The 12,084-nt window shown below is 38.8% G+C and overlaps 1 protein-coding gene across 2 annotated transcripts in view; it reads right to left on the bottom strand.

The window, feature by feature from the left end:
- Positions 1-12,084, bottom strand: part of PRKDC (protein kinase, DNA-activated, catalytic subunit) — a 219,433-nt gene that overhangs the window by 145,303 nt on the left and 62,046 nt on the right. For both annotated transcript variants that reach the window (XM_058698565.1, XM_058698566.1), the window contains 3 exons: positions 5,373-5,467; positions 3,571-3,670; positions 2,330-2,463 (listed from right to left, as the gene is read on the bottom strand). In XM_058698565.1, the coding sequence (XP_058554548.1) occupies positions 2,330-2,463; positions 3,571-3,670; positions 5,373-5,467 (329 nt within the window). The remainder of the gene's footprint in view (positions 1-2,329; positions 2,464-3,570; positions 3,671-5,372; positions 5,468-12,084) is intronic.

The raw sequence follows: 12,084 nt of genomic DNA on the forward strand, positions 1-12,084 counted from the left end.
ACACTGAGTGTGAAGCCTGCTTGAGATTCTCTCTCACCCTCTGCTCCGCCCCCACTGCATCGCTCTCTCAGTCAATCAACCAACCAACCAACCAATCAATCAATCAATAAAGAGACACTTAACACTGTCCCTTAAAAATCACTGGAGGCGGCTTTACTGACAACAGCCAAGATATGGAAGCAGCCCAAGTGTCCACTGGTTGATGAATGCATAAGGAAGCGATGTGGTATCAATATTATTCAGTCACAAAAAAGAATGAAATCTTGCCATTTACAATGACATGGACGCAGCTAGAGACTATTATGCCAAGTGAAGTAAGTCAGCGAAAGATAAATACCATATGATCTCCCTCAAGTGTCGAATGTAAGAAACAAAACAAATAAACACAGGGGAGAAAAAAAGAGAAGCAAACCAAGAAACAGACTCTTAACTACAGAGAACAAATTGATGGTTACCAGACAGAAGTGGGGAGGGAGAATCACTTAAACAGGTGGCGGGTAAGGAGTATACTTGGCTTGCTGAGCACCAGGTAATTTATGGAAGTGTTGAATCCCTATATTATACACCTGAAACTAATACAACACTGTATGTTAACTAACTGGAATTTTAAAAAACCTTCACAAAAACCCAAAACACCACTAGGAGTTAAATATAGCAGAGAGAGAGGTGGAAGCACAACTGGAGGGCACAGAGGAGATAAGCCAAGGAATGCTCATCCCTTTTATGCAAAGTATATGTCGGCAATAGGCCAAGGTTCACCAACTACTTGGCATGCTTTGTGTAACAGAAACAATTCTGAGAGGCAGAGCTCCACTTACTTCATTGAAAATATGTGAGGTCCCTATTGTAGGCAGTTAAGAACAACAGAAATGTATGGGATCAGTCAAGCTGATGTCACTGGAAATTGTGTGGGCTACAGGAGAGCCAGAGACCCAACCTGGAGGGAGGACGGGTCTGCCAACCAGTTCCACTGACATAATATCTGGGCCGAAGTTTCCTTTAAAAATAAGGAAAACATGCCCCACCGCTCCACCTTGTCCAATCTTCATGGACTTTACAAGACTGTTGTGACAATGACAACGTAAGAAAACTCACTTTGCAGGGGCACCTGGGTGGCCAACTCTTGGTTTTGGTTCAGGTCAAGATCTTGCAGTTTGTGAGTTCAAGCCCCACATCAGGATCTGCACTGATAGCATGGAGCCTGCTTGGGATTCTCTCTCTCCCTCTCTCTCTGCCCCTCCTCTAGTCATGCTCTCTCTCTCTCAAAATAAACTTAAAAAAAAAAAAAAGAAACTAACTTTGTTAGAGGCAATAAGCAAATATATACTACATATTTGTATACCAAATAGTATATGTAGTACAAATAGAGTTGCAATATATGCTATATAAATCTATAGTATATAACAACATAATATATTCCATAGTATAAAAAATGTATAATCTTCTAAGTTTTAGAACTACACCAAGTAATTTTCACCTCTTCTTCCATGAGGAAAAAGCCCCAAAGTAGTACTCTACCCCATTTTCTAAAAAGACCGGCTCTTTCTCATGATTTGTAGTGCACTGTCACTTTCCTTATCCAGACACACACACCACAGCACATCTTGGTTCTGCACTCGTGCACAGTGCACTCTACAGGGGGAAGCCAGGGCCTGGGCCTGTCCTGAGGCACAGCCTCCCTACACCCATGCTCCCAAAGCTCGGTTTGGACTTACTGGAGAAAACAGAACAATACATTTATTCCTAAGAAATGTAGTAATTATTTCAAGACTATAAGTACAATTCAATGACTTAGGGTAATAGTTATTTAATAAGCACAAGCTCATTGCTTTCCTTTAATCTCACAGTAATCTGAGATCATTCAAATTTAGGAGTCTAACAATTTCTTATTAATCACATGGTGAAATAAAAACATTGCAGTATTTCATTAACTATAAATAAAATTTCTAAATCTTAACTGAATATCATGTTGACAACCGCAATGGTTATCCAACTCTTCTTCATTTCTTTTAAATGAGATAGAAAAGCAAAAATGTAGTAGAATAAAAAAGATACTGGGATATTCTAAATTTATTTCCTTTGTATCATTTGACATCAAATTAGCATTTTTTTCTTTCTCTCTGTAAATCTTTGTGAAACGTACAGCCCATAGTTTACCCTTTGCCATGCAAACGATCCATAATAGTTATTGAACATACTTATCTTTTTATTAGGAACATTTGTTACATTCATCTGAATAATAGAAAGCTTACAGTTTAAATAAGTACACATCTCTAAACTGGTGGTAAAAGCAAAACCCATAATTTATAAGACTTAAAGATCACAATACCTGGCAGTAAAGGAACGAATTTATAAAACAGTTCTATGGATTTGTGTCGACATTCCGTTTGGGGCCTCCCACAGTGGGCTAACAGCCAGTGGACCACATCTAGTAGACACAATGATGCCGCGGGTGGAAATCCTCTATGTGGAGATGACACACTATATTTAATGCACGCCCCAACATTTAGTATTTAGCTAACCCAAGAATCTAGAAATCATAAACTCAATTTTGCCATACTAATACATGTAGAAACCTCATCAAAAGGCTTTCAATTTATTTTTAATGTATTATCATTAGCATACAATCAAAATGGCACAGGTTAAATAGGTCCTAAATGCTGCTTACCTTCAATTTTTTTTGAGGAAAAAATTTAAAAAACATTTCTTAAAACAACAGCACCAATATTTTCATGTTTCCTTTTCAATGTACCTTAAAACAAAAGGGGATCTGAGATCTAAAGTAGTTCGTCTCAAATTGTGGCCCCTGACCTGGCTGCATCAATATCATTTGTAAACTTGGCAGAAATGCAAATTACTGGCCCTGTTCCGGACCTGCTGGAAGATTCTGGGGCCAGGGCCCAGCAACTTATGTTTTAACAAAACATTCAAGTAATTCTGATCACTGCTTCAGATTGAGAACCAATGATCTAGAGAGGTCAAAAGTTAACAACAAGATCTGAAAGAATCAATTTTAAAACAACAGAGGAAATACTAATATCCAATTTACATGTGCCAATACTTCGTCACAGTGGTAGCAGCCAGTGGACACCCCGGACACCCCGCACAGATCCACAGATCTAGAGGGGCTGATGCATGGCACATCCCATCCTGATGGGAGACCTTGCTAGAATGGAAAGAGAGAAGACTGGCTACCACTGGTTAATAAGCCAGTCTTAGCTTTAGGTAGCTTCATTCCATAATTCTAAATTTCCATGACTGTTAAAATGCTACCATTTCAATATTTCAGTTCTTATACTTCAAATTTACAATAGTTCATGAATTTTCTAGTCAAGTAATTCCACATCAAATCTGTACTCAAAATAAATGTTTCAGTTACAAATTTATACCTTAAACCAAGCATTTCCAAACACAAAGTTTTTAGTGTCCTAGAAATTGACTCCGCCTATTTCCACACATTCCTTGGTTAAATTCTCTATGCTTCCACACATTCCTTCCAGATTTTCTTTCATTAACTGAGAATTAGTGTTATGCTGGAAAAAAATTTAAAAAGGAAGCAATATCACCTACCGTGGCCTACGTCTTTTTTTAACTTTGTTTAAAGATACATGCTTCTTTTCAATGATACGCCTCAGGTGATCAATGGCATCACAACACTGTTGAATTGTACCTGTTCTCGAGTATAAAAATACATTTCCAAAGGAGTTATATAGCTGGTTATTGTTAATAAATTGGTATTATACATTTATCGACCTAATTTTTTAACTAAAAAGGTAATTTTACAATAGAACCAATATCGTTTCATCCCTCAGAAAACAAAATTTAAATAATCGATTTACACTGTCCCAAAACAAAACCGAAACCCACATTTAAGACTGCAGGAGAGTATAGTGCACATGCACAAACACACTCACACACAGCAACACTGTACCTACTAAGAAACTGTTCCAGCAGCCCTCAGCCAATCAAAGCACAGACTCACATAATGGATCTGAGGTGGAGGACTATACAGGCATTACAAAACCCGCATGCCAGGCCAGATCCTGTGTACCTCAACTTAAGGCTATTATTTAGGGGTTATAAATTCCTTGACCTTGCCTTCTTTGTATGTAGGTTAAACCATATTATAGCTTAGGGGCACCTGGGTGTCTCAGTTGGTTAGGCATCCGGCTTCGGCTCAGGTCATGATCTCACGTGGGCTCGAGCCCCGTGTCGGGCTCTGTGCTGACAGCTCAGAGCCTGGAGACTGCTTTGGATTCTGTGTCTTCCTCTCTCTCTGACCCTCCCCCACTCACATCTCTCCCTCAAAAGTAAACATTAAAAAAATTTTTTTTTTAAATAAAAAAAAAAAAAACCCACTTGTATTAGAGCTTAATAATACAGCCGCTGAAGGACAATCAAAGCAAATGAGTAAAACCATTCACAAACATCTTGGGTTATTTAGGAAAGGAGCCTTACCCAACCTGAGTTCTATTACTAAGAAAAAGTTTTCTTTCTATGCTTTGAAAACATGGCAGTGATTTTTAAGAGTCAAGTTTCACTTGTTGACAAAATACACCTATATAAGATGTCAAGATAAACAGAGCAATTTTAAGCTCTTTGATTGCAAAGGCCAAATTTTAAGCAATTTTACCCATAGCAGGCTATCAACATGAAGGATAATAGAGCTCAACCTGTCTTTCAAAAAAACAGAAAACAACAGAAAATAAAATCTGAGTAAGTCAAAGAGAAGTTCTGTCACACACAGCTATGTAAGCTACAGCAGTCACTTACGTTCTCTGGTAAGATGTCTAAGAAGCCTTCCAGCCCAGAAATTCCACAATACTCATACTGACTACAGGACAGAATATAATTGTAAAAACGACCATCTATTACTCTCATAGTAAGTCTATTTCTGACTATTTTACATTATTTCTTAATTATGGTAGAAATAGCTTTATCACATTCTTGTAATGAGATCTATATTGCCCTTTTCAGTGGCTATTACAACCAGCTTTCTTTACATGGTGCAATCGTATATTCTCACATTTTGTGTCATCATAGTAACTGGTTGGCTTCGTTGGAGCTGCACAATAAAACTGTCCCACCTGCCCTGGGTGGGATCTCTGACCAGCCAGGGGTCAAGCTCAGTGGCCACCAAGGGCACAAGGTCTTAGAGGCGGTGAGCATTGAAGACTTACACAAACTGCATTAGAGGTACTGGAGGGGCATATCCCCCCCTTCACACTTATCATCCTAAATGAGGAGACGGGAGAAAAAAAAGCATCATCTTATGAAGAACTACCTGAGGCTTAACTCCTGAATGGAAAAGCTCTTGAAAACTTGTCAGGCTAACAAGTGGCATGCAAACAAAAAGCTCAGGTAAGACCTACCTAAGGATTTCTCATCTGTGTGTGCTAAGGCCAGACTTTCCAGATATATAACCAATGCTTCGAACACAAACTGTTCTACTAGAGATTCTTCTTCCCTGTAAAATAAAGAGTAGTGAACTTCAATATTCTAGGAAAAACAATAAAGCAGAAGTGACAAAGGAAAAAAGTGTTATCAAAAAAATACACAAATTAAATTTGTCTTTAAAAAATGGCTCAAATGTTTTAAAACCTGTGACAACAAATGCTTTTCAAAGAAGAAAACTTCCTCAAGAGCAGATCAAAAACTACATAAACCAAAAGACGTGGTACTGGCTTTTTCTCTGCATACAAGTACCCTTCCATCTGTGGAACTGCTCAGAGCACATAACCTTGGAACCACTGTTCTGACCACACTTCCACACACCTCATCAAAATTAATAGAAAAGAAGATCTCATACCATATCCACATTCTTTCAAAATCAAAGAATTTCAAAAGCTCTCATACAATCCAAAAGTAAGTTAACATCAACAGTAAACACTAAGCCTTTTAGAACCACGTCAGGCAAATGGAAATAATTAATTCAGTCAACAGTGTCTGTGGACCATCTTCTTATAAAGGGTAAACTCATGGGCGGATGAAAGGCAGAGGCCAGATCTCTCCCTGGAAATTTTGTCCCTTAATAACACAGGACAGTAAATGATTCAGTATAAAGTGACAGGGCTAGGCACTAAATCTTAGAGGAGTTCAGAGAAAAGTATGAATTCCAAGTTCTACTTGTGTGATGAAGTGCTGGGTCACTGTACCGCCCACTGGGAAGAAGTGCGTTCCTGGAGCAAACGAACTGGAGCGAGGTGCTAGAAGATGGAACCCTTACAGTAAGAATTACTAACTGGTGTTTGGTTTGGCAGGAGTACTGAACTCCTTCCCTCCTTCCCTTCCTTCTTTCCTTCTTTTTCTTTCCTTCTTTCTTTCTTCTTCCTCCCTCCCTCCCTCCCTCCCTCCCTCGTTCTTTCTTCCTTCCTTTCTTTCTTTTTCTTTCTTTCTTTCTTTCTTTCTTTCTTTCTTTCTTTCTTTCTTTCTTTCTTTCTTTCTTTCTTTCTTTCTTTCTTTCTTTCTTTCTTTCTTTCCTTCCTTCCTTCCTTCCTTCCTTCCTTCCTTCCTTCCTTCCTTCCTTCCTTCCTTCCTTCCTTCTTTCTTTCTTTCTTTCTTTCTTTCTTTCTTTCTTTCTTTCTTTCTTTCTTTCTTTCTTTCTTAAGTTTGAATCCTAGGAGGGGGAGGGCCCATCAGAACTCTACAAGCTCCACATCTCCCCCAGTGTCGCACACCCAGACCTGACACTGAAAATAAAGGACAGTACCAATAAATGTATGCTATGGGCAAAGACGTGGAAGCAAGATGGAAAACACAGGAAACAGCAAGCAAATGAGCAGTACTGTAAGTAAAGAGGTTCATTTGGAACAGCAGTTTGCGGATGACACTGAAAAAGTTGGGGAGGTCTTGGAAGACCGGGCTGAGTTCAATAGCTTTTATCTTAGGTATCAACACGAGGTAAAAGTAGGTAAGTAGAGAAATGGCATGACAAAATGATAACTCAGAACTGTGCTTCCAAAGAAAGGTGTGCAAAACGGTTTACCAGCATGCAGAAAGGAGACAAAACTTGTTTTTATATTACTCAACATGCAAGGTCTCAAAAAATTTGTCTCTCATGTACCTCTCTCAAAAAGCCTCTTGGAATGTGATCCAACAAATGAGAATATCCAAAAAAGAAGACAACAGAGGAAAATAAAACAAAAGATCAAACACAGGAAAGAAGTAAATGGGATATTCAAGAGGAGACACAAGTTGATTCAGACATGAGACCCAAGAAAGAGACTGGTTAACAGCCGTCTCCACCAAAACACCATTGTTATGGGTTTTTCTTTTTTTTTTTTTAATTTTTTTTTAACGTTTATTTATTATTGAGAGACAGAGAGACACAGAGCATGAGCAGGAAAGGGGCAGAGAGAGGGGGAGACACAGAATCTGAAGCAGGCTCCAGGCTCTGAGCTGTCACCACAGAGCCCGGTGCGGGGCTCAAACTCACAAACCGCGAGATCATGACCTGAGCTGAAGTCGGACGCTTAACTGACTGAGCCACCCAGGCGCCCCTATGGGTTTTTCAACCTGGAAGGAATATGGCCCAAATTCCACTCTTAACCTGGCCTGCCATGATCAGGTGAAGTTCTTCTGTCCAGTTTCAGCCTGGATCAGCTGACAGTGCTCACTTATCCCACAAGAGAATTTTGCTTTGACATGCTCCTGACATATGGGGGATGGACTCCTGGGAAGTGAGATGCTGCAATTCAAGGGCAGTCCACACACTCAGACGATATTTCTCTCTGATGTCAGCTAGCGGTCTACTTCACACCATTCTGGAGAGCTGTGCTTTCTAAAACTGACATGAACATTGTCACTCTGTTTCCTTGGAATGGGCTCCTGTAATCTCTCATGGAGATACAGCCAACTAGTCTCCACGGAGAGGATTATCCCAGGATACTTCACCTAACAATGAAAACACTGACCTTCACAGCTTTCCAAAATGCAAGAGTATATCGCTTAGGGCACATACACACAAAATGAAACAAAAAAGAAAAGGGAATAAGTAATACAAAGGAAGAATGATTAGTTCAGTGCAGAGGAGGGTATAAAATTCTGAAAATACTCTATTTCTTAACCTAGGTAGGAGTATACAAGAACTTGCTTTATTATTATTCAACAAACTTTACACAGTTTTTTTAAGTAAGGCATAACTGACATACAACATTATAATACTTCTAGGAGCACAACATAATGACTCCAGATTTGTGTATATTACAATATGATCACCACAGTAAGTCTAGTTAACATCCATCAACATACAAAGTCTTTTTCCTTGTGACGTGCACATTTAAAATCTACTCTCCTAGCAACTTTGAAATATGCAATACAGTATTATTAACTATGGTCACCATACTCTACAGTATGGCACCTCAGAGGTATTATGAGTTTGATTCCAGGCAACCAAAAGAAAGCAATGATCTCAATAAAGGGAGTAAAGTGAATTTTTTGGTTCACCAGGGCATATGAAGTTATGTTCATACTGTACTATATATTAAGAGCACAACAGTGTTGTGTCTAAAAAAATTGTACATAATTAAAAATACTTTATTGCTAAAAAATGCTAACCATCTTCTGAGTTTTCAGCAAGTCATAATTACTTTGCCGGTAGAGGGTCTTGTCTCAGTGTTGACTGCTACAGTCAGGGTCATGGTCACGGCTGCTCATGGCTGGGTGACTATGACAATTTCTTCACATAAGACAACAATGAAGTTTGCTGCATCGATTAACTCTTCATTTCAGACACAATTTCTCTGTAGCATGTGATGCTGTTTGGTAGCATTTTACCCATAGTTGGACCTCTTTCAAAACTGGAACCAATCCTCTCAAAGCCTGTTATTTTAGCAACTAAGTGTATGTAGTATTCTAAATCCTTTGTTGTCATTTCAACAATCTTCACAGTATCTTCACCAGGAAGAGATTCCATCTCAAGAAACCACTTTCTTTGCTCATCCCTAAGATGCAACTCCTCATCCATTCAAGTTTGATCATGAGATTGCAACAATTCAGTCACATCTTCTGGCTCCACTTCTAATTCTAGTTCTCTTGCTATTCCTATCACATCCAGTTACTTCTTCCAGTGAAGTCCTGAACCCCTCAAACTCATCCATGAGGGCTGGAACCAACTTCTTCCAAACTCCTATGAGTGTTGATGTTTTCACCTCTTCCCAAGAATTGCGAATGTTCTTAATAAAGAAATGCGAATTCACTAATACAGTGAATTCTTTCTAGGCTTTCAATTTACTTTGCCCAGATTCATCAGACAAATCACTCTCTATGGCATCTATAGCCTTATGAAATATATTTCTTAAATAAAAAGTCAGGACACCTGGCTGGCTCAATGGAGCATGTGACTCTTGATCTCAGGGTTGTGAGTTCAAGCCCCACACTGGGCATAAAGCTTATTTAAAAAAAAAAAAAAAAAAAAAGACTTGAAAGTCAAAATCACTCTCTGATCCATGAACTGCAGAATGGATATTGTGTGGCTGTCATGAAAACATATAATCTCATGGTGCCTCTCCATCAGAGCTCTTGGGTGACCAGGTGCATGGTCACTGAGCAGTAATATTTTGAAAGGAATCTGTTTCTGAGCAGTAGGACTCAACAGTGGACTTGAAACATTCAGTAGCCAGATTGTGAACAGATGTGCTGGCATCCAGGTTTTGCTGTTCCATTTAGAGAACACAGATAAGAGTAGATTTAGCCTAATTCTGCAAGGCCCTATGATTTTTGGAATGGTAAATCAGCACTGGCTCTAACTTAGTCACCAGCTAGGTTAGCCCCTAACAGGAGAGTCAGCCTGTTGCTTGAAGCCAGGCATCGACTCCTCTCTAGCTACAGAAGTCCTAGATGGCACCTTCTTCCAATAGAAGGCTGCTTCATCTTCAATGAAAATCTGTTGTTTAGCGTGGGCATCTTCATTATCTTAGCCAGATCTTCTGGATAACTTATCAGCACTTGCTGCTTCATCTGGCACTTTAATGTTATGAAGATGGCTTCTTTCCTTAAACCTCACAAACGCTCTGCTAGCTTCAGACTTTTCTTCTGTAGCTTCCTCACCTCTCTTAGCCTTCACAGAACGGAAGAGAGTCACGGCCTTGCTCTGGACTAGGCTTTGGCTTAAGGGAGTTTTGTGGCTGGTTTGATCTTCTATCCAGACCACTAAACCTTCTCCATATCAGCAATAACCCAGGTTCACTTTCTTATCATCCAAGTGTTCACAGAAGTGGCAGCTTTAATTTCCTTCAAGAACATTTCCTTGGCATTCACTACTCGTCTAACAGGTGTAAGAGGCCTAGCTGTCAGCCTATCTTGACTTTTGATAGGCCTTCCTCACTAGGCTTAATGATTTCTAACTTTTGAGTTAAATCAAGGGACATGCAACTCTTCCTTTCACTTGAACACTTAGAGGCCATTATAGAGTTATTAAGTGGCCTAATTTCAATATTGTTGTGTCACAGGGAATACAGAGGCCCAAGGAGGGGGAGAGAAATGGGGGGACAGCCAGTTGGTGAAGCTGTCAGAACACAGACAACTTTATCAATTAAGTTGTCTTATATGGCAGTTCATGCCACCCCAAAACAATTACAATAGTTACATCAAAGATCATCAATCAGAGATCACCATGCCAAATACAGGAAAAATGAAAAAGTTTGAATAACATGAGAATTTCTAAAACATGACTTAGAGACACAAAATAAATAAATGTTGTTGGAAAAATAGAGCCAATAGTTAAACTCAATTTCTAAAAAATGCACTATCTGTAAAGAGCAATAAAACAAAGCACAATAAAATGAGGTATGCCTCTATAACTGAAGTTTGTACCTTTTGACCTCTATCATCCATTTTGCCTACCCCTCTTCCTGGCCTGTGCAACCACCAACTGCATGAGCTTGTCCTTTTTTTTTTTTTTTTTTTTTAGATTTTACAAATAAGTAAGATCATATGGTATTTGTCTTTCTCTGTCTGACTTATTTCATTTAACATAATGCCCTCAAAGTCCATCCATGTTTTCGCAGATGGCAAGAATTCATTCTTCTTTATGGTTGAATAATACTCCATCATATCCATTTACCACATTTTCTTTATCCATTCATCCATGTTGGACACTCAGGCGGTTTTCATATCTTGGCTAATTTAAATAATGCTGCAATAATCATAGGAGTGCATATATCTTTTTGAATTTGTGTTTCATTTCCTTTGGATAAATACCCAAAAGTGGAATTGTTGGATCGGATGGTACTTCTACTCTTATTGAGGAACCACCATACTGTTTTCCATAGTCGTTATGCTAATTTACATTCCTACCAGCAGTGCACAAGAGTTCCCCTTTTTCTACATCCTTGCTAACACTTGTTACTTGTCTTTTTTATAGTAGCCATTTTAACAGGTGTAAAGTGATATCTCATTGTGGTTTTAATTTGCATTCTCTGATGATTAGTGATACGGAGCACATTTTGTTGCCTTTTAATTTTATTGATGGTTTCCTGTCAAGAGCTTACTTGATGTAGTCCCACATGTTTATTTTTGCACTTGTTGCATTTGCTTTTGAAGTCAGAGCCAAAACTGGCGTCAAACAGCTTACCCACCTATGCTTTCTTCCAGGAATTTTATGGTTTCAGGTCTTACATTCAAGTCTTTAATCCATTTTGAGTTAATTTTTGTGTATGGTGTAAGATAACAGTCTAGTTTCATTCTTTTGCATGCAGTTGTCCTGTTTCCCCAACACCAACATATACTGAAGAGACTCTCCTTTTCCCACTGTTTATTCGTGGCTCCTGTGTCAAAATTAATTGACCATGATTACCTGTGTTTATTTCTAGGCTCTCTATTCTGTTGCATTGATCTTCCTGTTTTATGCCAATACCACACTGCTTTGATTACTACAGCTTTTGTAGTATAGTCTGAAACCAGGCAGCATGATGCCTCCAGCTTTGTTTTTTCTCAAGAGTGCTTTGGCTCCTCAATGTATTTTGTGGTTCCACACAAATTTTAGGATCATTTGTTTGGTTTCTGTGAAAAATGCCATTAGAATTTTGATAGGGATCGCACTAAATATTGACTGCTTTGGGGAGTAGGAACATTTTAACAATATAA

Source organism: Neofelis nebulosa, chromosome 14 (assembly GCF_028018385.1).
Source record: "Neofelis nebulosa isolate mNeoNeb1 chromosome 14, mNeoNeb1.pri, whole genome shotgun sequence".
NCBI lineage: Eukaryota > Metazoa > Chordata > Mammalia > Carnivora > Felidae > Neofelis > Neofelis nebulosa.